The sequence below is a fragment of the Vitis riparia genome, chromosome 16, assembly GCF_004353265.1.
Source record: "Vitis riparia cultivar Riparia Gloire de Montpellier isolate 1030 chromosome 16, EGFV_Vit.rip_1.0, whole genome shotgun sequence".
Taxonomy (NCBI): Eukaryota; Viridiplantae; Streptophyta; class Magnoliopsida; order Vitales; family Vitaceae; genus Vitis; species Vitis riparia.
In genome coordinates, this window is record NC_048446.1 from 3,670,157 (window position 1) to 3,696,066 (window position 25,910).

General features: G+C 34.0%; 2 protein-coding genes across 3 annotated transcripts; both read right to left on the reverse strand.

The window, feature by feature from the left end:
* Positions 1 to 232: 232 nt before the first annotated feature.
* LOC117933717 (protein MODIFYING WALL LIGNIN-1) lies at positions 233 to 17,317 on the reverse strand. Of its 2 annotated transcripts, none has more exons than XM_034855219.1 (3): positions 17,013 to 17,317; positions 8,120 to 8,322; positions 233 to 914 (listed from the first exon to the last, which is right to left on the reverse strand). In XM_034855219.1, the coding sequence occupies exons 2-3, from the start codon at positions 8,230 to 8,232 to the stop codon at positions 560 to 562; spliced, it is 468 nt and encodes a 155-aa protein (XP_034711110.1). In that variant the 5' UTR covers positions 8,233 to 8,322; positions 17,013 to 17,317; the 3' UTR covers positions 233 to 559. The 2 variants fall into 2 exon arrangements, with proteins under 2 accessions (XP_034711110.1, XP_034711109.1); XM_034855218.1 differs by lacking the exon at positions 17,013 to 17,317 and adding an exon at positions 13,285 to 13,583.
* Positions 17,318 to 18,607: 1,290 nt separating this feature from the next.
* LOC117932947 lies at positions 18,608 to 21,947 on the reverse strand. Its single transcript, XM_034854275.1, has 6 exons — positions 21,693 to 21,947; positions 21,385 to 21,600; positions 20,500 to 20,666; positions 20,041 to 20,122; positions 19,879 to 19,947; positions 18,608 to 19,032 (listed from the first exon to the last, which is right to left on the reverse strand). Exons 1-6 carry the CDS (start codon positions 21,810 to 21,812, stop codon positions 18,862 to 18,864), a joined length of 825 nt encoding a protein of 274 aa, XP_034710166.1. The 5' UTR covers positions 21,813 to 21,947; the 3' UTR covers positions 18,608 to 18,861.
* Between the last annotated feature and the right edge of the window lie 3,963 nt (positions 21,948 to 25,910).

The following is a 25,910-nucleotide window of genomic DNA, read 5'->3' on the forward strand; positions in this document are numbered from 1 at the left end:
GTTGCAAACAGAATGAAAGGAAGATGATTGTTATTAGTCATAAATTTGTGATTATAGATAATTAGAAATGAAATCAATCAGAACTCTGATACCATGTTGAGAAACCGATTTTTCTTTGAGCCCACGATGTATATGCTCTAGTAATTCGGGTTTGAATCAGATACCCCCTACCTACCAAACCAACCATGCCAAATCCAGTTGTGATTCCAAGCCAAATTCAGAAACCATGGCCTGATGAATAAAAGCATTTCTCCTTGCATTCAAATAATAGTAAGAATCCATCCATCTATCCATCCCAGTCAAGAGATATACATTCTGTTCCATAATAATATGTACAGCAACATGAATAATTTCTAGCATATCTTTGAAGCTCTACTGAAAATGGGAAAAAATAAAGAGAGCGGTGTTTCAAAAAAGGGGTGTTCTTACTCATGCCAACAAAGCCAGACAGACACCATGAAGAGATGCTGGTGCAGTGATGAGATCTTCAGGGCTTTTCACTGCAGCATACCAGGATACAACAGAAGCGAACACCGACATTGAACCAGGAATCTTCTGGTCAAGTGAACTGTCGCCGCATGTATGTGTCTTCATGTACAAAAACCGGATCTTGGTTGGGTGGGTTCTGGGGAGGGAACTGGGGTTGTCCCATTGCAATACCACCACCTACTTGAGCTTGGTTAGGAGCAACAGGACCAGGCCATGGATCATTGCGCTCTTTTGCTGATGATAAGGTGAGATAATAGAGGATCCCCAGAGTAACGCTGGCGAGGGACAAGACAGCAGCTCCTGCAAAGACTCCAGGTTTCACGACGTAGCAGTAGTAGTTGCCAAAGTACATGCTCTCTTCGCCATGCTGGTCATTGAGGGCAGCGCCCGTCAGCAACAGAAGAAATGCTATGACAAATGTGAACCTGCATGAGATGGGGGGTTAACAGATGCATTATCAACCAAAATGAAAAAACAAAAAAGATAACCAAGTTATCTACATAAAGAAGTTATGAGTGGGAGGTCATCATTATAGAATGCCATAAACATGATTCATTCAACTGTTTGAAGTTGTTGAATAACTGATTTTCCTAAAAGGTTAAGTTTATAGATTTGGGCCAGAATATATATCATGCACCCTAACACCCTCCCTCACATGCCGTTCCCTACCCACATGGAGAGACACAAACCCGTGGACCCCATACCTGCATGTGAAGGGGCGCAAACTCACTGGTAAACGATTACAATTAAACGATTACAATCAGCCTCTTTTGGGCTTACACCTAGGCTTAATATATTAGGGAAATAAATATTATAAGGTGAGACTCAAACACATGACCTCTCACCAAATGAGGCTCTACAACCATGTTGAACAATCAATTTTAGTCATGATTAGCACAAATGGTAATCATTGGCATTTGAATCTGCTTGGAGAGACATAGAATCATACAGTCAAATAGAAAGCATGCATTAAATTAGTGCAACTCTTCAGCCAAAGTTTCTCAAAATTGTTAGCTGGTCCCAAATATTGGCCAAGAGCCATTGTGTGGTACATTTACATGATTTATGCCCTCAATATCAAAATACCCAGTCACATTATTAACATCCACCTCAAGGGTAATTGACTATTTCCCAACAGTCCCTGTGCACCATTACTTGGGCCAAGCAAGTTTACCAATAAGGTGTATATCTAGCAAGCAGTCTATATCTATGGAAATATTCTCTATCCAAAATTTTAAATTATGGAAAAAAATAAAAAGACAAAAAAAACCCCACAACATTGAGATGACTCTATGGTCTAAACACAAAACCTCTGGATATGACATATACAATGCCTAAACTAACAATATTTCCTGCAAAGATAATATGTAGTCAAAACTCAAAACACAGTCAAGTATAGCAACTTCACAAGAATCCAATATCTTACTGGGTCATTAAGCAATTCACCTGGCAGAATATTTTTTTTGATAGGTAAAACATGACTTAAATTCACCTGGCAGAATATCAAAACTCATATTTGGATGTATGTGCATTTTGACTGGTTTAGCACCCCACTTTACTCTTCTCTCCTTGCAGGGCAGTCACACACACTGTGAGGAAGAAATTATCTTCTTAGACCTTGTCACCTCTATTCCCATGAATGACCTAAATCTTTAGTATGAAGATGCTTAACCAGGTCAAACTCAAAGTTACTCAGACCCTCTATCTAACTTCTAGTAATAACTACAACACTTCTTTCCAAAAATATGGAATTACCATATTTTGCTTTATGCGTACTCAGAACTGACGGTACTAAACTTATCAAAACCATGCTCTGAGAGGTTGTTTCTGCCCAGAGACCAAATTCTTTGGTAGACACACCTTAAGTGACTTCAAGTGACTCTCCTTGAGCAACATACCAAGAAGTGGATCTCCTTCTAAAGATCAACATGGAGAAAAGGATTGTTGATATCAAGTGAAAAAAAGAGGCCACATTTAATAACTGCAAGTGATAAATAACTGTCACAAAGTAAGATGGACCGCTATGAGAAGTCTTCAAGTAATCAATTCCAAATGTTGGATGATATATCCCCAGCTACCATCAAGCCATTAATCATTTAATGGAACCATTAGTATTAGTATAGTACTTAATAGCATAAACCAAGTCATCCCACTGCCTATTTTCCAAGAGGTGGAGTAAGATATCAGGTAACATTCTTATGAAGCGCTTTCATCTCTTCATCTATTGCATCCTTGATGTGGGACCAGATATACTCCCAAAAGCCTAAGCTAATGGGAAGTAAAGGTAACTCAACATATAAGGTTCAACCAACATTAGTAACCAACCGATGTGGGATATTGGCCTTTTGTCCATCCTACCTCAGACACCCTCACTCAATTGTTGACACCCATGTCAGCAAGCATAGGGTGAGCTAGGCTAAACCATGCTTTGATACCAAATGATGGGAGGCCACATGCGCTCCCAAAAGCCTACACTAATGGGAGGTAGGGGCAGCTCCACATATAAGGCCCAACCAACGTTGGTAATTAGCCGATATAGGGCATTGGACTTTCATTTGTCTTACATCAATCATTCTAGCAGGAAAAGGACAAATGATTAGGTATAAACTGAGGCAGATAAATGAAAAACAAGGGACAAGCCAAAGAAGAACATGTGGGGATGTGGGGATAAATGTGACCCAATCTTTTCAAATGCATGATGTGGCACTAAGTGTTTTTTCATTCGGAAATTTGAATATTATAAGTGGGAGTCGCAAATCCTAGATAAGCACTAAGTACAGGATTGGACAGGTACGTAGATAGATCTTTCTGAGGCTGGATGTGACACTACTTAAGGTAGTTCCATGGTGATATGTGGAACCGGTTAGCAATGGGCGTATGAACTGTAGAAGAAAATTTTTAAGCACACTAATGTCTAGAAAACTACCATGTCAAGAAAAGAAGGATGTACCTAAAAAGAAACCAAATAACAAGATAACAATGACAAGAAGGATCCTATTAAAAAATATATTAGGCTCTATTTGGGAAGTGTTTTCAAAAATTGTTCTGAAAAATAGTTTTTGAAAACAATTCTCTAATGCTTTGTAGAACAAATGTCTATTTAGGAACAAAAAAATGTTCATAACCTGTTTTCTATATTTTTAGATATGTTTAAAAATAACTTTAACATGTAGTGTTTTAATTTTAATCATTCTTCATATTCTTTGAAAACTTTTGTTCTCTATTTTTAAGAACAGAAAATTATTTTATGTTTTCTAGTTCCCAAATGTGCTTTTCTATTTTTCTATTCTAGGAAAAAAAACTATTTTAAAAAACAGTTACCAAACAGGACCTAAGTTTGCAAAAGGAACTAACTTATCATTTGCTGAGTGAAAACCTGCAAAAAATTACACACTACTAGCCAACTCAAAGAATGGCATTGGATAATACAAATACAAGATTAGACCCTTAAGAAATAATCAAGGCAAGATCAATTTAATAAAATAGCATGTGGTGAGAGTAATATCCACATAATACCTTGCAATACTTGTATGAAGCATTAGGGGTTTGGCAATCTCAAGCAAATATCTAATCCTACATATTCCATGATTCCATGAGAATCACAATTAGTTTGAAACACGCCTTCCACATTTTCAAATACCTAGTCAAATTGAAAATGCAAGTATGACAAGCAACTGGCTCTCCCTCTCTTTTATGAAATACATAGAAAAGATTAGAAAACTGAAAATAATATTCTATTAAAAAGTCATGCTATCCTTGGATAAAATTTTACCAAGGAAACAAAGTGAGAAACTCTAACTCACTATTATGTTTAGTAGAGTCCCATATATTGGTGTAAATAAACCCAAAGAGAAGACAAGGTGTGCTGGTTGGAGGTAAAGAATGGAACTTTCTCTATTAGGTCTCTTTCCTCTAGCTTGGAGGAGGGGAGATCTAAGTCGTTCCCATCTGGTATTGTGTGGAATGCTTGGGTTCCACCTAAGGCGAGTTTTCTTTGTTTGGGAGGCAACTTGGGGAAAAGCTTTGACTCTTGAACAGTTACAATGGAGAGGTTGGTCTTTAGCCAATAGATGCTTTCGATGTCACACTCATGAAGAGTCAATTGACCACATCCTCCTGCATTATAGCAAAGCAAGAGCGTTGCGGCAGCTTTTGTTCTCTCTTTTTGGTATCTCATGGGTGATTCACTCCTCCTTCAGAGACACTTTGTTAGGATGGCAAAGCTTTTTTGTGGGGAGGAAGCGGAAAAAAGTTTGGGGAACTGCTCCTTTATGCCTTTTTTGGATAACATGGAAGGAAAGAAATAGAAGAACATTTGGGAATGAGGAGCTCTCTAAGCATAGGCAGAAAGTCATATTTCTGTGTAGTTTGTATCAAGTTGTTTATAGGCAATAGATTGATGTCCTTTTTTTATTTCATTGATTGGTTGGGTTCAACTTGAGGGAGGGAGTATTTTTTTTGTTTTTCTCCTTTTTTTTGTGCTTTTTGGCGGTTGTTGCATACATCATGTGTACCTTGGTGCACTTTTTTGGCACCTTTCAATACAATTGCTTCTTATCTATCAAAAAAACCTGACAAGGAGTGAAGCAACAATAATAAAGCCTATAAAGGGAAAAAAAAAAATCTATGATGGTTACTCCATTGAGAAGTGCTATACTCAAAGCTGGACAGTCTTCAATGATGGAACCAGAAGCTTAGAGATTTGTAATTTTCTAGAAGTAGGAGAATCGTCCCATTCAAGAAGACAACAAAACTATTAAGGTGCATAAACATTGAAGGTAATTGTGCAGACTTCCATCACCATAATTCTTAAGACTGCCATATTGCTAAGCAAGTCAGAAAATTTGATTTTTCTATATGGGCAAGCCCCTAGATTGTTGATTTCTAAAGGTTAAACTTTAAATGAACATAGATAGGCACCTGCCAAGGTAAAACTTCTGGATGGCTAGAAAAATGCCAAATATTTAAATTGATGTCACCACTTTAAAAAATCAATCAAAATCTACTTCAGAACCTAGAAAAATAAAGATTCTAAGCTGTTCCACAGAAGCATATTAGATTGCTAAAGCAAAGATGATAAAAGGAACCAAAATTGCGGCTATCACCTAATGGATGTAGGATACCAAATTGTAAGGCCACTTGATTTAAAAAGCATCAGGTGAAGAAAACGAAGCAACCAATACCTATTTTTCTATCAGTAGGCATTGATCAGTGATACTTGCTAAGACTGGCTAAGTAGCTCCTGACTCTCATATACAATTTTTATGAGATCCTAGTAAATTATACTGTTATTGAAAAGAGTTTGCAGATACACAAATGCCTCCAGCCTGCCAGCCATACCTAGCAGATAGTTGATGTCATAAAGTTCATGTTTGATGTACTCTATAGTTGTGTCTAGCATAAATATGGGTTCAAACAAAACAGAAGAGCTTCCAGTCACAACATTATTAACTCAAGAAACTTTGAGCATTTAGCTTGTCTTGTTGGTTATGGATGTATTAAGCCCCATACTATGTTACTTAGAATTATGCACAGATGACACCCCCTAGCCAACGAGACTAAAGGGTGGGTAAACACAAGTTACAAGCATGAAGAAAATCCTTAAAATTTAGTAATTTAATACGTAAAACTAACCAAACAAGAAAAATGAAATTTCAAAATAGAGTGGAGGAGACAAACCACAATCATCCATAAAAGAGGGGAGGAGAATGACAAACTATAAATTGGAGAGTGGAGCCTTAAGCATACATGCCATGGTGACATGTCACATGACCATTTGAAACCAACTATACTAAACTAGGGTTGGACTGGACCACATATTTCAATCACTTAAAGAAAAAATTAATTTTGTGAACTGTGACGTTAACACTAAGAAAACATCACGTACATAAACAAAGTGCAGCTACGATAAGAACAAATTGCACTAGTAAATGGCAAGGACAAAAGATTTTTTTGATAGGCATAAGGACAACAAAAGACAACACTGGAATTGGACATGCCCATCAGTAAACCTAATAACAGGCCTAAAATGACTACTGAATAAGAGCACAGATTAGAACATTCAAACATATTCAAAGAAGAATGATGCTAGAAGAAAGTTTTTAATAGGTTGGACTGATGAAGAATTATTTGTTTTGCAGACTCAAAATAGGCAGGAGATGGGATCAGTGATGATAATGATGAAAAGAATTTATTCTTATAAACAAGGAACAGAACTTACTGCAAATATTGAAAATTATTATTTTATATGCTAAGGTATGGCATAAACTGCTTCAATTTAGGCAATGTATTATTTTATATGATAATGGTACCATATATGGTGTATCATTTTATATGCTAATTTATTGTTAGTGATATATTGAAACCATTCCATTCATTATTATGGTAATATATTTTTAAGTTTATTAGTTTCTTAAGCTTATTTAATTATATTATTTTTTAAATAATTTTTATAATTTTTTGAACTTCTTAACAATCTTATTTTCAATATCACCTAACATAAGCTGAGACTGATGTGCCTTGGAACCCTTCGAGTCAATGACCGATACTATGACTTTAAACCATGATTCAATTCTACAATCCATAAGCAGTAGGTGAGAGCTCTTCTTATACCAATTTGCACTGCTGGATGGCCTTGTGTGGCTTGTATTGTGGTAAGGTAAATGGGAGAACGCGATCAAAGAAAACAGAAGGTCTTACCAATCAAACCCAGTTAGTTGCTCCAAATAAAACTAATGACAAAAAAGTACTGCAATGACTTACAAAAACCAAAACAATGATTGAGAAGTACTGGTTTATGGGACAATTGGATGGCTGAATATTAAAAGGCACCAAACAAAAATGGGGCGCAATCCTTCAAAACACACCTGAGGCAAAAGTGAAACAAAACAAAGAGGAGATCCCAAAACTGCATAACCATTCCCTAAACAATAAACAAACTCTAAAAGAGAGTAGTTGGCAACCCCAATCCTAGGACCACACAAATGAGGATTTAGGGTTACAGAGTGCTCTCAGTCTTCAAAAATCCTAAATTTGAAAGCCATCCTAGTTAGAGTAACATGAATAAGAGTCCTTAGCAAGTTCAATAAACACCCTAGTTCAGCAAGGTTGAAATTCATTTTTTGACCCAATAAAAAAAAGAAACACACACATGCATTGAGAGACAGAGCTGGAGATGGTTTAAGAATAAACGGGCTATTAAATGTTAGTCCACAAAACCAGGGGAAGAAGGATGCACATCTTACTCCCGTTGCATAACAGGTCTATTTTCAAGCCTCAATGCATTTTTATCACCTCTAATGATGGCAAATAATTTTCAAGGAGGAAAATTCGGATTTGGCAAAATACTACCACTAGCATGTGCGCATGTGTGTATTCTAATGGAAAAGGGGAGGAGAATAAGGATAGCCAAATAAGTTCTTTGTTTGGACTGGCTCCAGATGATGATTATCATCAATAGTTCCCAGCTGCAACAATTTACCATTCGGGCTAGTCAAAAGGCAGGATATGTGTCAGATGATGAAAGTGATATATACTCATATTTGACCTCCTTATTTTACTTGTTCAAAAGGCTTACATCTAAAGAATCAAATTTGAATAAGAATTTCACCATGCCATAGTTGAGAATTACCAAGAAACGACAAAGCAGATTAGTGCTAATGTCCAATTAGAGTTAGAAGGATGGGGACCTCTCCTGCAACAAATACACCCAGTTGCAATATTAATCATAACTTGAGCGATCATAAGAGCCACTGCTGCAGTTAATCCAAGAGGCAAAGCTGGACTCCTGGGGTATGTGCATGCGGTAGAAGAGGAGAACTGAACTTGGGAACCCTGTGAGATTAAAAGGAAATAAGGGTCAAATCATCTTAGAAATGAAGTAAACCATAGAAGAAAATCAATAATTTCAGAACCATTTACATCATAAAACAAAGGGCCTCTTAGGTAAGAATAAATGAGATTTCTATTTTCAAAAACAGAGAAAATGGAAAGGACACTGATAACGTCTTCAAGAACTCATTTTAAACTGTTTTTGGAAACATGTCAAAATGAGTCAATTTTGAAAAATGTTAAAATGTAGTTTTCCATGCTTTCCAAAAGGCAGTCAAGTTAACGATTGAAAACAGTTCCAAAACAAACTTGTTCCTTGCCCATTATTTTCAAAAATGAGAACATTACTGAAAAAAGCATTTCACTTCTGCTATGCAACAGGTCCTAAGAATCAGTAGTAACTAATGAAAAGCAGAGAGCAGCAATAAAATAAATACTCTAAAGACAGTAGCAAGCCCTCAACCTGCCTTGTGTTGTACTCAAGATTGAAAACATCATTTGTTGGCTAAAAATAGAATGCCTCAGTCAGTTTCTTTTATATGAGAATACAAGTGTAGACCAATGTTTTCAAAACCAGACTGGTCATCGAACCGGAAAAGTTACCAATTCACAATTCACTGGTCGGACCGACGGTCGAACCGGTGACGTCATAAATATATATTTTTATATATTATTAAAATTAAAAAAATTAATAAATAAAAATAATAAATTCTATCTAAATTTTAATAATATCTATTGAGTTTTTTTATAAAGTTTTTTATCTGTAAATGTCAATAACCCAATATTTTCAATAAATTAAAATTTCAATGTGCAATAAATAAAATAAAAATGAAATTTTTAAATATTAAACCTATCATTACAATTATAATCTACAAAAAAATTAAGAAATTAAATATAAAACATAAAAATTAAAATTTTAAAAAGTAAAAACAAAAATGGAAGGCAAGGGGCAAGCTATCTTTTGACTTTTGGGAGAGAAGAGGAGGGGGATGGGAGAATTTTGCCGTTGCTGGGCTTGGGGGCGCATGGCGGGAGTGTGCTGCTGGCAGGATGACAGAGTGGCCGGTGATGGGGCTTTGCAGGGTTTAGGGGGGAAGGGCTTTCCAGCGAGCGGGTGGGGGTGGCGGCGGAGGATTGGTTTCCAGTGTCTTTTTTTTTTTTTTTTGGGGGGGGGGGGGGGGGGGGGGGGGGGGGGGGGGGGGGGTGGGGACTAGGAAGGCAAGGGGCAGGGGGATTTTGGGAGAGGAGGGGGGATGGGGGAATATTGCAGCTGGGCTTGGGGGAGCGCGGCGGGGGGGTTGAGTGGCCGGTGACAGGGCTTTGCAGTGTTTTGGGGAGGGGTGTTGTGGAGGAATTTTGTAGTAGGCGCGCAGCAGGGGGGTGGGGTGTTGAGTGGCCGGCGACGGGGCTTTGCAGCGTTTTGGGAGGGGTGTTGCCAGCGGGACGATGCTCCAGTGGCCGGCGACAATGGGACAGTTGCGCGGATGCCGGGAGTAAAAAAAAAATGAACCTAACAGTTCGGAGGGAATCGGCTGGTTCGTCCGGTTCACCCGGTCCAATTCCGATTCGATCACTTTCCGGTCCAATTCGTCGGACCAAATCAGAACTGTGACCGGCCGATCCGGTTTTTAAAACCATGGTGTAGACATTGCACAAATAATGATAAACAATCTAGAGACACTAGACAATTTCTATTCAATTAATACCTCACACCCTTCTCAAGTTTAGGCTCATCCTCAATCAACTTTTGATGCATTTAAATCAAGGTTCACAAAACATGCGAAAAATACATTGGCAAGTAAGTCTTCAGCTCCGTACCAAAAACAAATTAGACTTGTAAAATAAGCAAATACCATGCTACTGCAATCCCTTGAAAAGTCTATAACCAATACCTATAGGTAATACATGGAAAGAGACACAGGATAGGCAACAAATACAGCTTGGACCTTTTTCTTTATTAAAAAAAAAATAGGTAAAAACAACTTGGAAAATATAAGTGCACATCAAATCAAGAAAGCCCAGGAAGATCACAACCAAACGTTGCCAAGGGACAATAACAATCTACAAGATATATCCAAAATACCCTTCATCCGGCTTATGGGGTAACCAGGTAGTAACCTATATTGCTTGTGCCAACAGTCAAGGGAAAAAAACTATCTAAAGAAACCCTAGTAATGAATCTAAATACACATATATCATATTGAAAAATAATTTTTACGAAAACCACATCTATCCTACATTAGCAACGGATAATCACCGAATCTCTAAGGGTGAAGAGCTCTCAAATCAGAAGTTAAAGGACAACTTCACCAGAGCCTGTCAAATGCTTCATTAGATTTGGGAAACTTCTCGTGTTTGGCTTTTTGAATAGTCTTAACTGCAGATAGATAGGGTATTGTGACTGTTTTTTGCAGATACCAGTTGGTATCATTTGGTTGGATTTTTTGTATATGCTACCCGTATAAAAGGGTGTGCCCCCTTTTTCTTAGCACTCTTACATAGAATGCTCTGTTTGCTTATCAAAACAAAAAATAAAATAAAAACCAAAAAGCCCCTCCAACTGTTGGGAAATATAGTGCACTAACATCCCAAAAAAACAAAAAAGACCAAAATGACTGAATCTACTCGAGAAATGAAGACAATTGTATAACATGGCTTCATTTGTCAGTCAGAACTCAGAAACTACTAGTGTACCTGATGCATTTGAATCCTTCTAGGGGCAATATGAGGAAAATAAAGATAAATATTTAAAAGAAAAATGGTTACCCTTGCCAAATGGACTCCAAAACAAGAAGGCGCATAACTGCCCTCAATTTTACACAAAAGCATATAACATCCCATTATGAATAGACTCTTCAATGAAACTAGCTGCACAGATACCCTTGATTTTGTGCAAATTTCAGGACATGCTAGAGGCAATTTCTACAACCAAAAAACAAACAGAATGAAAGGCCTAAGTCCCCAAACACCAAATCACTTTTTAATTGAACAATAAATAATCCACAATTACCAAAAAATTACCTAAACAAAATATGTAACAGCCAAAGGCAATGCAGTGAACTATTACTAATTTTCCTTGAAACTTAAACTGTTCAAAAAGAACCTACAATGTCATGAGAGGCTCACACTCTCCCCCACATGGAGGAATAAACAATAGAGGAGAAACTCTAAATCAAGGCCAAAAGAAATAGCTAGTAGCAAACAGGAAGTAGCAAGATTTCATTTGCTGAAAAGGGGGCAGACATCCAAAAAGAAAAAAAAAACCAAGATTCAAAGTGATTTGAGACTTGAATTAGATTAGTTAAGGTTAGGGTCTAAAATGGTTGCTGCAGAATGAGTAGGGTTTGTGGAAGGATCATTAGGGTTTAAGTGCAGCATGGTGTTTAGGGCTTAGAGGGGGTTTGCAACAGAGTATTTTGAGGTCATCTAGGATTGACAGCAGACAGCTTAGGATTTAGGGAAGGCCGTGGTATATCAATTAGGACACGACAGAATGGTTATAGGTTGCTGCTAGGGAAACTCCTGTTGTACCATGTTAAGCTATCAACTTCCCTAAAAGCTTAAGCTGTTAGAATATGAGCCCATAAGCTACTAACCATCCAAATCAGAAAATTATTTTCTTTTCCTCATTCAGGAGGGGAAGAGTGACACAACAAACTCAATAGGGAATTTCTGAGCCATATTCTATTACATTAAATGGAGAGAAAACTGCAAGTTTTCTATGGAAGGAAAACAATCCCTAAAACAAAACCCAAAATCTTGAATAGTAGATTTTTCATGATTGAGTTGAAACTTTTTTTCCTTTTCCTCAAAACAGCAACAGAGAAAGAGAAAAACATCATACAAGTTTTGAAGTTATTATTTTACCATCTTTTCCCTGGTTTTCTCAGCAACCTAACAAAAAGGGTATGGTATGTTCTTCAGGAAATCCAGAAGAAAAAGAGACAAACACAAGATTCAATCGCTATTTATTCTATTTTCCTATATTTTGTCAACAACCAAATAATGTACATAGAAAAAAAAAATGTAATGACACAAGAGATAACAGGTGAAAATGTAAATCAAAAAGTGGTAAAACTAATGTTTGTTTCTCTGGAAACCAGTAAGGAAAAAAGATAAAAACATAAACGCGAGATTTAAGAATGTTATATTACGCTATTTCCTCATTTTTCTCAGCAGCCAAACAAAGGGTAAAAGATCCAAAAGTAATGAACCAAAGTTTGAGTTGGAAACCCAGAAGAGAGAGAAAGAGAGATAACAGATAAGATTCAAAATTGTTCCTTTGCGCTATTTTTCTCAGTTTTCTCAGCAGCCAAGAAAAGGGTATAGAAGAAAGAAGTAAAACCACTGTTTCTCTAGAAACCCAGTAAGAAATAGGGAAATGCATAACATATTACATTCAAAATGGCAACTTTACTCTATTTTCTTCGGTTCTCTCAGCAACAAAGCAAAGGTAAAGGCAAAAAGATAAGGAAACCTATTAAATAAGAGATATATTAATCAAAAGATACGAACCACCGTTTCCCTAGAAACCCAGAAAGCAAAAAAAGGGGAAAAACATAGCAAACAAGATTCAAAATTGCAACTTTACTCCACTTTGCCTAAATTTTCTCAGCAACCAAACAAAGGGCAGCACACAAAACAAGCAATGAAACAAATATTTCAAAGACAAATATGTTAAAACCACTGTTTCTCTAGAAACCCAAAAAGAAAAAGAGAAAAAACATAACGGAAAATATTCAAAATTGCAACTTTACTCTACTTTTCCTGATTTTTCTCAGCAGCCAAACAAAAGGCAAAGCAGAAAACAAACAATGAAGCCAATACTTCAAAAACCCAAAGATGTTAACCAAAGATCAACCTCAAACATCCATTTGAAGAGAAGATCTACCTCCACCCAGATACCATGAAACAGAAAACATTCAGATGCAGAAGAAAACAACCCTTTTCCCACCCTTACAGTACCTTTATCCTCTTGGCCTCTGCAGCAAAACCCAGAGCAGCAGACAACAGGCCTAGAAACCCCACAAATGTACACAATACTAGAGACCTCCTCTCCATTCTCTCTCTCTCTTTCCTTCTCTCTCTCCCTGTGAAAAATCTCTCACACTTTCTCCGAATCTTTGCCTCTTTGTCTGTACAGTGGAGAGTTTCCTATGATATCATTACCACGGAGAAAGGTGGAAACGTAAAGCTAGGCAAAAAAATAAAAGGAAAATCCCATTCCCATGTGAGGAGTGTGTCTGGCTGTAAATTTTTGGGGTTTAACGAAGAAGTTTCCAAATTCTTTATCCTACAAATATTTGTTTTTCTTCCCAGTTTATGACTCAAATACTTGGATTTCTTCCGATTTGTAACTCTGAAAAATATTAAATTAAAATTTTTGTTTCTTTTAGATGAAAATAAAATTGTAAAAATCTCATCTTTTCTACATTTTTCTTGATACTTATTTATGTCTGTCAGCTTTACTTTTTCTGAAGAATTTTTAATTTCTATTTATTGATTTTTTTTAATAATAAATATATTGCTTTAATCTATTATTTTCAAAAATAAAAAATGAAAATTAGATTATATTTTCTCTTTCCATCTTTTTGTTGAAAAAATAAAATTATTATAACCATATTTGAAAATTATACTTTGATTTTTTATTTTATTATTAATAATATTTATGATTAAAATATTTAATATATATAGAGAGAAAAATAAATTTATGGTAGTATATCCCGTGTGTAAACTTTTTATTAAATATAATATATAATAGGTAATTGGAGAATCAATCTTATTTATCATATTTTATCATGCTAATAAAAATCTCGTATCTTATCTTATTAGAATAAAAATAAAATAATTTAAATTCTCTTATTCGATATATGGTAAGAAACTAAGAATATATATACAATAATAATAATAATTTAAAATTTTATTTAAGCCTTTTATACATCTTGATTTAATATAAATTAATATGTAAGTTTTCTTACCTACATTTCCCATGGTCGGTGGCAAGATTCTTTTATTTTTTTATTATTATTATTTTGTGAGTATAAAAATGCAAACATAAGATGTTGCTTACCTAGATTTAGCCTTCATGTTCAATAAGACAATGATGGTGACATCACTTGCTTTGTTTAATATTAATATAATTACTTTGATTATTTTATATTTATAATCTATAGTTTTCATCTTCTTCACTCCTTCCTATCCAATTTTTTTATGTTATATTTAATTTTGATACCATCTTAACTAGAATATGAATTGACCCTCCTTAATGATGTTGATAGATTATGATTTTCTTTTAATTAATTATTTGTGAAAAGCCGATCAAAGAAAAATTATGTCGATGATTATATTTTCTTATAATTTTTTTCATCGTCTTTAAACTCGAAAAAAAAAAATCATTTTCCTTAATATTTCTCCATTTAATACTCTTAAAACATCCAAGAAAACTTAGAAAAAAAAAAGGAATAAAAGGAAAAGTAAGAAAAGGAAATGTTTAAATTTATAATTTTTTTTTTTTTACTATATAAAGCTTAAAATAATTTCCATTTATATTTTTTTTTCTTTTTTCTTTTTTCTTTTTTTACTTTCTTAATTATTTTAGCAACCCAAAAAACATGTAAGTATTAAAAAAAGGAATTTATGGATTGGGTTTAATCCTTCCAACCTTTTCAACTACACAAAGAATTTAAAATGTGGATATAAATATAATTATTTAATAATTAAATTATTGAATACTTTTTCTAAAAATCTTAATTAATAATTATGTGGTTGTGGACCCCGCATTTCGGCTCATGCGTTTCCACTCAATGGCGAGCTCGATTTTTTTATTTCGAAAAAATGAATTTTAGTGATTATGAAAAATGACTTGGAGTCGCCACTTATTTTTGTTTTATTTTTAAAGGGTAAACAAAATAAGAAAGAAAAACCCTAAGTGTGACTCCTTATTTGGAAAAAGGTGATCTGCGAAAAACCGGATCGGGTTCGGGGGTCAGGTTACTTATCGGGAAGGTACGGTACAGACCGTAGCACCCCTTTAAGTCCCTAAAGTCGGGTCTCTACTAATAAAATGAAACAGTCATGACAATTGATGAGGGAATCAATGAATACTCAGAATGATCATGCACATGTGAGAATCTAAACATGCATACAGAAAATGACCCGAGCGGGTGTGGATGCGTACCTGGGTAGTGATCCATAAAGCGCTATCAAGAAGTGAGGTTAGCGCACAATTAAGGAATAACTTCGAGCATGTCATAGAGCAGAATAAATCAATCATGTATCATAATCAAATCGATCTATCTGTCAATCAATCGATCAATCACATATGTGGGGCCCCCACCAAAACCCGTTTATTTTGCATGAATTAATATCACTGATTCTATTATTCCAGAATTATGAAAAGTTCATTCATGCTTGTTAAAGTCAAGAGGAGCAGAAGATTGTTTGAAAGCCAGAGCGGAATTAAAACTATTCGGGAGAAAATTAGATTTTTGAAATTTATTTGGAAATTAGAGTCTCGAAAATTATTTGAAGATTGGAGTCTTGAAAATTAAATTTAAGAATTGGAATTTCAGATATTAAATTTGAAATAAATTAGAATTTTGGAAATCGGAAATTAGGTTTAGAAATTGGAATTTTGAAGAATTGTTTAAAATGGAATTTCAAAATAAATAACTAAAATAATAATAATTAAATAGATTAATGAGAATAATGGAATTTTCAGAAATGGAAATTTAATTCGGAAGTCGGAAATTTTAATGAATTGTTTAAAATGGAATTTTAGAATAAATAAATAGAATAAAATAATTAAATAGATTAATGTGAATATTGGAATTTTTGGAATTTAATTCGGTAATCAGAAATTTTAAAGAATTTGATTTAGAATGGAGCTTTGAAATAAATAAATGAAATACTAATGATCAAATAAATTAATAGGAATATGAGAATTCGAAAATTGGAATTAAACGTTAAAAAAACTGAATTTTGAAGTGTCATTTGAAGATTGAATTTTTGAAAAATTAATTTGAAGATTGAAGTGATTGAAAATCAAGAATTTTGAAAGTTGATTTTTTTATTAAAAAAAAAAAATTGGTGGAAACGTGTGAACATAAAGGCTTAAAAAAAGGAAAATGGGCATGTATGCCCCAAGATGGCCCACCAAAAGTCCTCCTGCCATATAATAATTCCTAGACATGGAGCAACTTACATGCCCAATTGTAACTAGCCTTTTCAAAGCATTTTGTAACTGATCCAAATTTCTTTTCTTTTCACAGCTCCTCGAATTAATGGTATGTTATCCAACAAATCAGAGCAGCCCTAGGTGGAAGCGCACCACTTCATGCACACCATGGACAGTCAACAGGAACATAGGAAAATCACAGCAAAAATAACAACCATAGAAACAAGACATAAACATAAATCATTGGGTCAATAAGTGAATCTTTACTTCATGAACTTGAGAGCCAATGTACAGAAACCTCAAAATGGGGTCCAAAATAGGAATGTAAATAATACCTCTAAATGCTGCAAATCTGGTATAAAACAGAGACAAAGAACCCAGTGGAGGCATAAAAACAATCTCAGCTCAACGATAACATGATGGTTTCTGATATTCAGATTCAGCCAACAAAATAATACGCAGAAACCAAGAGGAAACAATGTGAAAATAGGAGAACATGGAGCCTTAGTAATCGTACCTGGAAATACCTCTCTCCAGTAGCAGCTTCTCCTCAACTCAGCTTGAGACGCCCCTTTCTCTCCTCCCACAAAATCCCTCTCTTGTCACTTCTTCCAAAACTCCCTCCGCTCCAGCTTCAGACCCCCCTCTGCTTCACTTCCCTCTCTTGTCACTTCTTCAAAACCTCTTCCCTCCAGCTTCGGACCCCCCTCCCTTGTAGCTCATTTTTTTTTTCTTTTTCTTTTCCTGCCCCTCTATTCTCTGCCACCCTTCTGCCACCAACAACCCCCACCTCAATCCTCCTTTTCCCGTTGCTTCACATCCTCTCAATCCCCTCCAATCTCAACCACTCTCCTACAAAAAATATATCCATATTTTTCTCCTTAGGGTCCACAGCTAACCGGGGGGTCTACAGTGGTATAATTATTTTGACTTCTGCTTTTGTGAAAGAGGATCAATTCATTGTATCCTTGACTTTTGAGTGGGATACAATAATGATGTGTCATACAATAACTCTTCCCCCAACCCCCACCCCAAAAAAAATAATAATAATAATAAATAAATAACCCTTAACCCATTTCAAAAAGGGATTTGATGATGTTATTGGGTTCCTTCTTTTTTATCACTTCCAAAAAAATTTTATCTTTGCATTAGAGTATTTAAAAACCCTTTTTTTTAAAGATTTTTACTGGAAAATTACTTTAATTTTTTATTTAATTATTTAAATTTTTTTGTTAGAAAAATGTAATAAAAATGTGAAAATTAACATTTTTTTTTGGATGGATGTTAAACCAAGACCAAAGACTCATCAAATTAAACTCGCTTTCGAAACATCAAAGTTAGGTTTGATTATTATAAATGATGATTTGACAATTGGAATAAAGAATCAAACTTAGAAAAATATGAAGAATATTCTAATTGGATAAGTATTACAATTTTTAGTCTAAGTCAAATTAATATATGTTGTTAGTCTACCTTTGAGCCTAAATTTCGATGTCATTGCTAATATGATATTTCATAGCAAGTAGGGGAAAGTTCTTAACACTACATATATAGTAGATTCCTCGTGTAAATATTATTTTTAGCCATGAAGACCCATTAGGCCTAAATACAAAAATTAATAATTACAAAAGACATTAGTGCTCATAGGGTCGAAAACCTCCATACCAAAATACTACACATAAACCACAAAAACTAAATAAAAAGTGAATGTTTAGTAAATCAACTTAATAACTTAATTTAAATGTTATTAAATAAATTAAGTATCTTTGGTAAAATAATTTAATGGTATAACTTAAAATTAAAAACAACTTTAAGTAATAAGTAAAAACAATTAATTTATTATTGAGTCCACATATTGATTTTACTTTTTTATGCTCATTTACCAATGGATAAATATATTCATTTGATAAATTAGAATAAATTTTAAGTTAATTTTAACAAATAACCTAAATACTTAAAATAAGAATTAAGTAATAAGTTTTAAATCAACAACTCAAGTATGATTTAAGTTAAAGTTAACTTAAGTAACTAAGTAACAAGTATTCAGTTTTACCAAACACCCCCTAAGAAACTTTTTTTTTTTTTTTTTTTTATGAAAGATGGCACAATAAATGCTTGAAAACTTGAACATACGGAGATTCATTGATGAAATGATTGACATGGCAAGCAAAAACCCTAAAGAATTATGCAAATTTCATGTGCATAGCCTCTAGTTTAAAGTTCATTTCACAACATTTGAAGAACTCCCATTACTTCAACTCTTGAAATACCCAAAAAAAAAAAAAAAAAAAAAATATGAGGTATAAATCTGAACAGATTAGGCTAAATGACCAGAATTTGAGGGTGATGGATGAGAGGAAACTGCCTCATTGAAGACCATAAACCAGCAATGCTCCAACTGCTCCAACACCAGCCAGAAGCCCTATGATGACCCCTATGGGAGGCAAGCCTCCACCGATCGGTTTTCCAGTTACCACATCATATCGTGTGAATCTCTTCTTTGGTGCTGAGCATTGTGGGCATACATAAGCGTCGGACTGCAGAAAGATCAAAGAAAAAAACCCGAATTCACCTTAAAATGATGCTCAAGAACTATGCAGGATGGTATTGAAAAAAATTGTAAACCTTGGGCTAGATGGCATGTATGCTTTGGTTCAAAATGGAAGAATGGAGTCTTAACACAAAGTTATGCTACCAAAAAGGATATTCAAAACAAAAAAAACCCAGTTTCATCTTAGATTGATGTCGAGTCCATGCAAAGATGGTATGCAAGATCTTGTAAACCTTAGAGCATGGCATGTGTTTCTGGTTAAAACTGAAAAAATGGGGTATAACACAATGGTGTGTTAACATAAAGAGCACTCATAAAGAGAAAACCTGGTTTCATCTTAGAAGGATGTTGAGTCTATACAAAGATGGTCTGTGTTCTTGGTTAAAACCGAAAAAATGAAGTAACTAAAAAAGTGAAAGCCCGAATTCACCCCAATTAGAACAAGAGGTCTATGCAAAGATTGCATGCTACACTTCTGTAAGACTCAGAGCATGGCACATGTTCTTGGTTGAAACCGAAAAAGATGATGTGTAACAGAATGGTGTGAAAACCAAAAAGAATGTTCAAAAAGAAAAAGCCCGGATTTGCCTTGGATCAATGTTGAGGTTTATGCAAAGATGGTTTGTTGAAAAATGAAAGAATGAACCATAATACAATGATCTCATTACCAAAGGAATGTTCAACATAAGAAAACGCTACTTCTTCAAAGACATATATATATATATATATACATTTTGTGAATCAAGCATGATTAACCTCATTGATAGCATGGTCCCCAAAGAATTCTAATGAATTTGTTTGTTTATGTAAAGGAGAGAAGTGATTAGCTTGCCTGCTCTTCAAAAGGTTTTGTTAAGGTGTATATGAATCCACAGTCAAGACATATGTGAGTTGCTCTAGCCTGCAAAATGTGACCCCGAAATGACTTCGCCTTGAAGACAAACCTGAAAAAAGGTAAATAGAAGTAAAGCTAATGACCCAAAATGATGCCTACCTTCTGTGCTTCAGTCAGCTTCCTTCCAAAACGGGGAGGAGCTGGTCGTTTTGGCAGTCTTTTTACATCTACCTCTGCACCTCTGCATTTGGGGAAAGTCAAAATATTACTAAAGTGAAAGGCAATGGGATCCACCCCATCACTTTTCCACTGTGTTTGGATGCCATGAACTGATAAATTAAGAACATTTGGAACTAAATATGCTAAACCAATGGTTTCTTTCTGTGCTTATTGGCAATATTCTTCAGTGGATTCATCCATCAATCTTGATATCCGGTTACTCAAAAGTTGAATTTTCACTGATTTTTCAGGCATTCAACTCAATACTGAAAAAAAGTCATTAATGTTCTACCACACAATTCAGATCTATGTCTTCCATTTTCTATAGAATCATCACCAACATTATGCATCAAACTTTAGCAAGTAAAAAAGGTAAAGAAACAGTAATGCAAAGAGGACCTGCTAACAACAAAGTAGACAGAGTCTGGCTTTGCTTGGATGGCAGTTTTGGTAAACCCCAGCTTATCCGCAGGCCAAAGTTCATCCCCAAAGAAGCTGCTGGTGTAGAGTACTTGGTCCCCTGCCTTGAGTCCAGCTTTTGCTGCATTGCCACCCCCTTCCACTGCCTAAAAACCGATCCAATTTCAAAAAACAACCAGAGAATAACCCCCTCAAACCTATTATCAAACTGTTGTTAAAGCAAGAATTTGATTTGATTAAGCAAGAAAGTAGTCCCAAAATGCTAATTAACCAAAAAAAATGTCTAATTCCAAAAACACACTATCTATTCTATTGCCTAAAAAGGATCCAATTTTGAAAAGAACAACATAGTCAGAAGCATATAGTCCTTAAAAACCCTGCATTCTGCTATTAAACCATCATGGGATTAACAAACTTAAATCACTTTTCCTACTTGTGAAAGCAAAAAAAAAAAACAATTAAATTGAACAAGAAACTACTCCCAAAATGCTAATTGATCAAATACGGTCTAATTTAAAAAATAACCACACAAAAGATGGATCCAATTTCAAAAAAACAATCACACAAGTACTTTTCATGCTTTTGAAAGCAAAAAGTATGCACTAGGATTGATAAAGAAAGTACTCCCAAAATGCCAGATAACCAAACAATCTCAAAAGCAACCATATGTTAACCAATTCTATTGCCTAAAAACCGATCTGATTTTTGAAAACAACCCAAAGAAACCATCAATTCTATCATCAAACCGCTGTTTGGTCATCAAGTTCAGACTAATTTTCCTGATTTGAAAGTAAAATTTCTATTAGATTGAGCAAGAAAAGCACTCCCAAAATGCAAATTAGCCAAACAGAATCACAAACTCACGGTGATAACCACTCCACCACCAGACTTTTGGCCCAAGGTGAGGCCCAGTGGCTTGTCAACCTCAACCTCAATGTTCTTAGCAGCCCCAGCAGTTCTTGCAGTGATCTCAAGACCCCTTCTCACAGAGGCAAAACTGCTCCTACTGTCAGCAGCCAACACGGAATTGGAGAAACCCCTTTTGGCATCTTGAAGAGAGAGCCCCTGGAAAGTGGTTTTCTGGGGGAACAAACAGAGAGTCACAGCCTACACAACCAACCCCAAAGGGTTTATGCAAATGGGGTTTCGTTGGGGGGGCTTAGAATTCATACCTGGGATTGTGAAGGTGTGAGTGGCTTTGGAGGTGGGGTCGAAGAGGGTTTGATGGAGTGGGTCCTGGTGAATGCAGCAGAGCAAGAAGATGAAGTTCCTGCAACCACAGCTGATGACATTTTGGAATGGCCACCAATTCTGAACTCAGGGAGAGGAAGAAGAAGAAGGGGGTTGTGTCAGTTACTGGTTGGCAGTTGGAGGGTTTTTTTTTTGTGTGGACAGGAGTGATCAATCAGATAACCTTTTAGTGGATTAGAGTGTGGAAAAATTGTGAGAGCCACATGCCTCTGAGAACGAATTGTTGGTGACTTGGAACTTGCCACACCAATGGTGGACAGCCCCATTTTTGTAGCCAGAGTAGTTTTAAAAACAATTTTGAAAAACACTGCTGTTTTATCTTTTCTACAACAAAAGTCTGTTTCAAAATTGGAACATGCTCAACCTACTTTTGTTTGGAAAATATTTTTTAAAAATAACTTTTTTTATTTGTAATATTTTATTTTAATCATTATAGAGGATACTATAAGGCAATGACCACATCAGAAGATGCAAAGTGTCTACTAAAAACCCACAAAAGGGACAACCCTTTTGTTCCAGGCCAATGCAGAACATTCATCAGTCAATTTTGAAAAACACTTCTGATTTATCTTTTCTACAACAAAAGTCTGTTTCAAAATTGGAACATGCTCAACCTACTTTTGTTTGGAAAAGATTTCTTAAAAATAACTTGTTCTATTTATAATATTTTATTTTAATCATTACCTATATTTGTGTAATATTTTTTAAAAATAATTCTCAGGAAAAATAAATAAATAAAAATAATTAAAATATATTCTAAAAAAAACACCTTATTTTCATTATAAGTTCTCAAAGACATTGGTATTTTGACATGTTAATTTAATATATATATATATATATATATATATATAGTTTTAAAACAAGATTACCTTAAATTATGCCAAAATGTGAACATACCATTTTATTAAGATTTTTGTCAAACATCATGGGTTTTTTATTCATCCCTTTTATTATTTATAATTCTATTACCATAGTTGTATGACCCTCCAAGTGTAAACTATCAATTAGATACACAATGTTAGCTCATTATTAAAAACAAGGTTGGGTAGACTTTTCACTAAAAAAGGGTTTTTGGGAATTGGTTATAAAAATAAATTAATTTTTAGAATAAAATTTGAGGTGTTTTTATTTTTTATTTTATTTTATAAAGGATTCTAGGTTGAAAAAAAAAAAAAACCTTAAATAACTTCTGTAATGTACGTGAATATATAATACCTTTATAAGAAAAAAAAGTTAAAAAATTACTTTTCATATTTAAGAGCCCATTTGACAGTGATTTTAGGAAACGTTTCTAACATTTTTAATATTTGAAAAGGTTTATCGTTGAAGTGTTAAAAATATAATAAATATTTTATAGAATCACTACCAAACACACTTTAAGTTTGAAACCGAATTTTGTTTCTAAAAAATTTGAGAATTATTTTTTAAAACATTACTGACTATATTCTAAACTTTTTTCTTGAATCAAGTTTTTACTATTTTATCTAAAAACAAATTGTTGTCTTGTAAAAGTAGGTTAAACCTTTTATGATATTTGAGTAATTCAGTATCAAGCTTAAGAACAACATTGTTGCACCCCACCAATCCCTCCCCCGGCATGACGTTCTCATAAAGTGAACCCATGATTATTGGTTCTGATACTACTTTGTGGATCAGAATTTGAATTATCTCATTGTGAATGTAAGTTAAATCTTTTATGACATTCAACCACCTTTATTTGAATAACTAATTCCAAATTAAATGTGGTATGTCTCGTACGAACATTTTCGAATGAATAAATATATGAATAAAAAGTTATATAAAATGATAATATCCTTTGTTGTAAATACGATGATGTCTTTTTTTTTTTTTCTCTTATAAAATCATACTTATCTTAGTTACTATGGATAATTTATTTGAAATATGAATTGGATTTTTTTTTCTTTTTTTGGAAATCAAAACTCAATCATGTCAAAATCTGAATTCCTTTCTTCTACATGTTAATGCGATTTCCTTCATTCTTATTTCCATTTCAAAGTACCAACCTTTTGTTTCATGGGCCCTATGGGCCAAGCCCATATTACATGAGTTAGAATTTTTTTTGGATCTTCGTGATATTCTTGGGCCATAGGCCAAAACCATATCACATGAGTTGAATGTTTGTATGGGCTAGTGGCCCAAATCCATATCACAATAGTGGATTTTTTATATTGGCCAATGGGCCCAAAGTTTAATTTGGATCTTTGTCATAGACTTGGGCCATGGGCAAAAAACGTAGCACATGAGTGAAATGTTTGTATGGGCCAGTGGCCCAAATCCATATCACATTAGTGAGTCTTAATATTGGCCAATGGGCCTAAAGTTTAATTTGGATCTTTATCATAGACTTGGACCATGGGCAAAAACCATTTCACATGAGTGAAATGTTTGTATGGGCCAGTGGCCCAAATCCATATCACATTAGTGAATCTTAATATTGGCTAATGGGCCAAAGTTTAATTTGGATCTTTGTCAAAGACTTGGGCCACGGGCAAAAACAATATAACATGAGTGAAATGTTTGTATGGGCCAGTGGTTATTCTTGATATTGGCGAGTGGGTCTTAAGTTTAAGTGTGATTGCGTTGATGAGCCCAGGCCCATTACTTGAAAGTCATTGAAACTTTGGCTAGGCTTGGTTTTTTCACCTCAAACTCAATTTGAATTTAGCTTGAACTAAATTTCGAAATGTAAATTTAACCTAAACTAATATAATCCTAATTTGAATTCAACTCGAATTTGAAAAAATAAGTTCAAGTTGAATTTGATTTAAATATCGAAAAAATAGTGGTATTTATAAAAATAAATTTAAAGACTTTCTTAAATTAATTTACGATTTGAAATATTAATATTAATATTATTGCTATTACAAATACTAAATTCTTAAAATAATTGTTCATGTAGTCGCTATAAATCCTTTATAATAACAATTTGGTATTTATTGAAAAATAAGACCAATCATAATATGCCACATGTATAGTTCGTTTTTATTTTTTTTATTTTATACTTTATTTATGTTTCATTCATTAGTAAGTCGATCCCTTTCTTTTATACTTTGTTTTCATTTGTTCATACCTCATACCATATATTTATACCGTCATCCAACGATTTTATCATATACTTTCAATGGTTGAAACCGAAAGTTTGATAAGAGGAATAACATAACATTCTCGTATTTTAATGAGAAAAATATTATATATTGGAAGAGACAAAATTCACTATCATCCAAAGAAGATATAATCCTATCTTGGGGAACACTATTATTGATAATTTTTAGTATACCTTTGGAAAGATAATTTATTATAAATGATAAGAATTTAAAAATATATCAGTCAATGTTGACTAAGACATGGCAAAATTATCTTAAAATTTAAAATTAATATTTATTAATTGCAAATGCTTCCTACCGGCAAACACAAAATTTAAAAGCATGTTTTCAAATGTCAAACCTTTGATGCCATATTAAAAAAAAAAAATTAATAATTCAAGTTGAAGCCATCAAAATAAAATTATTTGACAAAATAATAATAATAATAATAATTCCAATATTTATTAATTTGTTTGTCTAAAAGGCCGTAACTTAGGTTGGGTTGGACCAATTAGAAAACTAATCCGTTTCATGTATTAATATGTTCAATTAGGTTAAACCCAACTTGAAGTTCGGTTATTACACTAGACCTTAAACAACTCGGGTCTCTAATAGGGATGACATTCGGGACCGGTCGCCCCCATCCCAACCTCGTTCCGTTTATTAAAAATAGTTTTCATTACCGTCTCATTAAAAAAAACTAAATGAGGTGAGACAAGTTGTTTTTTCTGAAATTTTTTAAAGTTTTTTTTAAAATTATTTTAAAATTTTTTAATTACATTAAAATAATATATTTTATAAACAATTAAATTATTTTAAAAAATTTATAATTTAAATTTATTGAAAAATATTTTATTATTTTTATTATTAGCTATATATGAAAAATAAGAAAACAAAATTTAAATTAAATTAATTTTATATATAATCAAGATGGGGTCGGGTGGAATGAGACAAGACAACACTCGAACCCACCCTAATTGACTTGGGTTTTAAAAAAAATCTTAAATCCATCAAAAACCCATTTATTTAAATTTT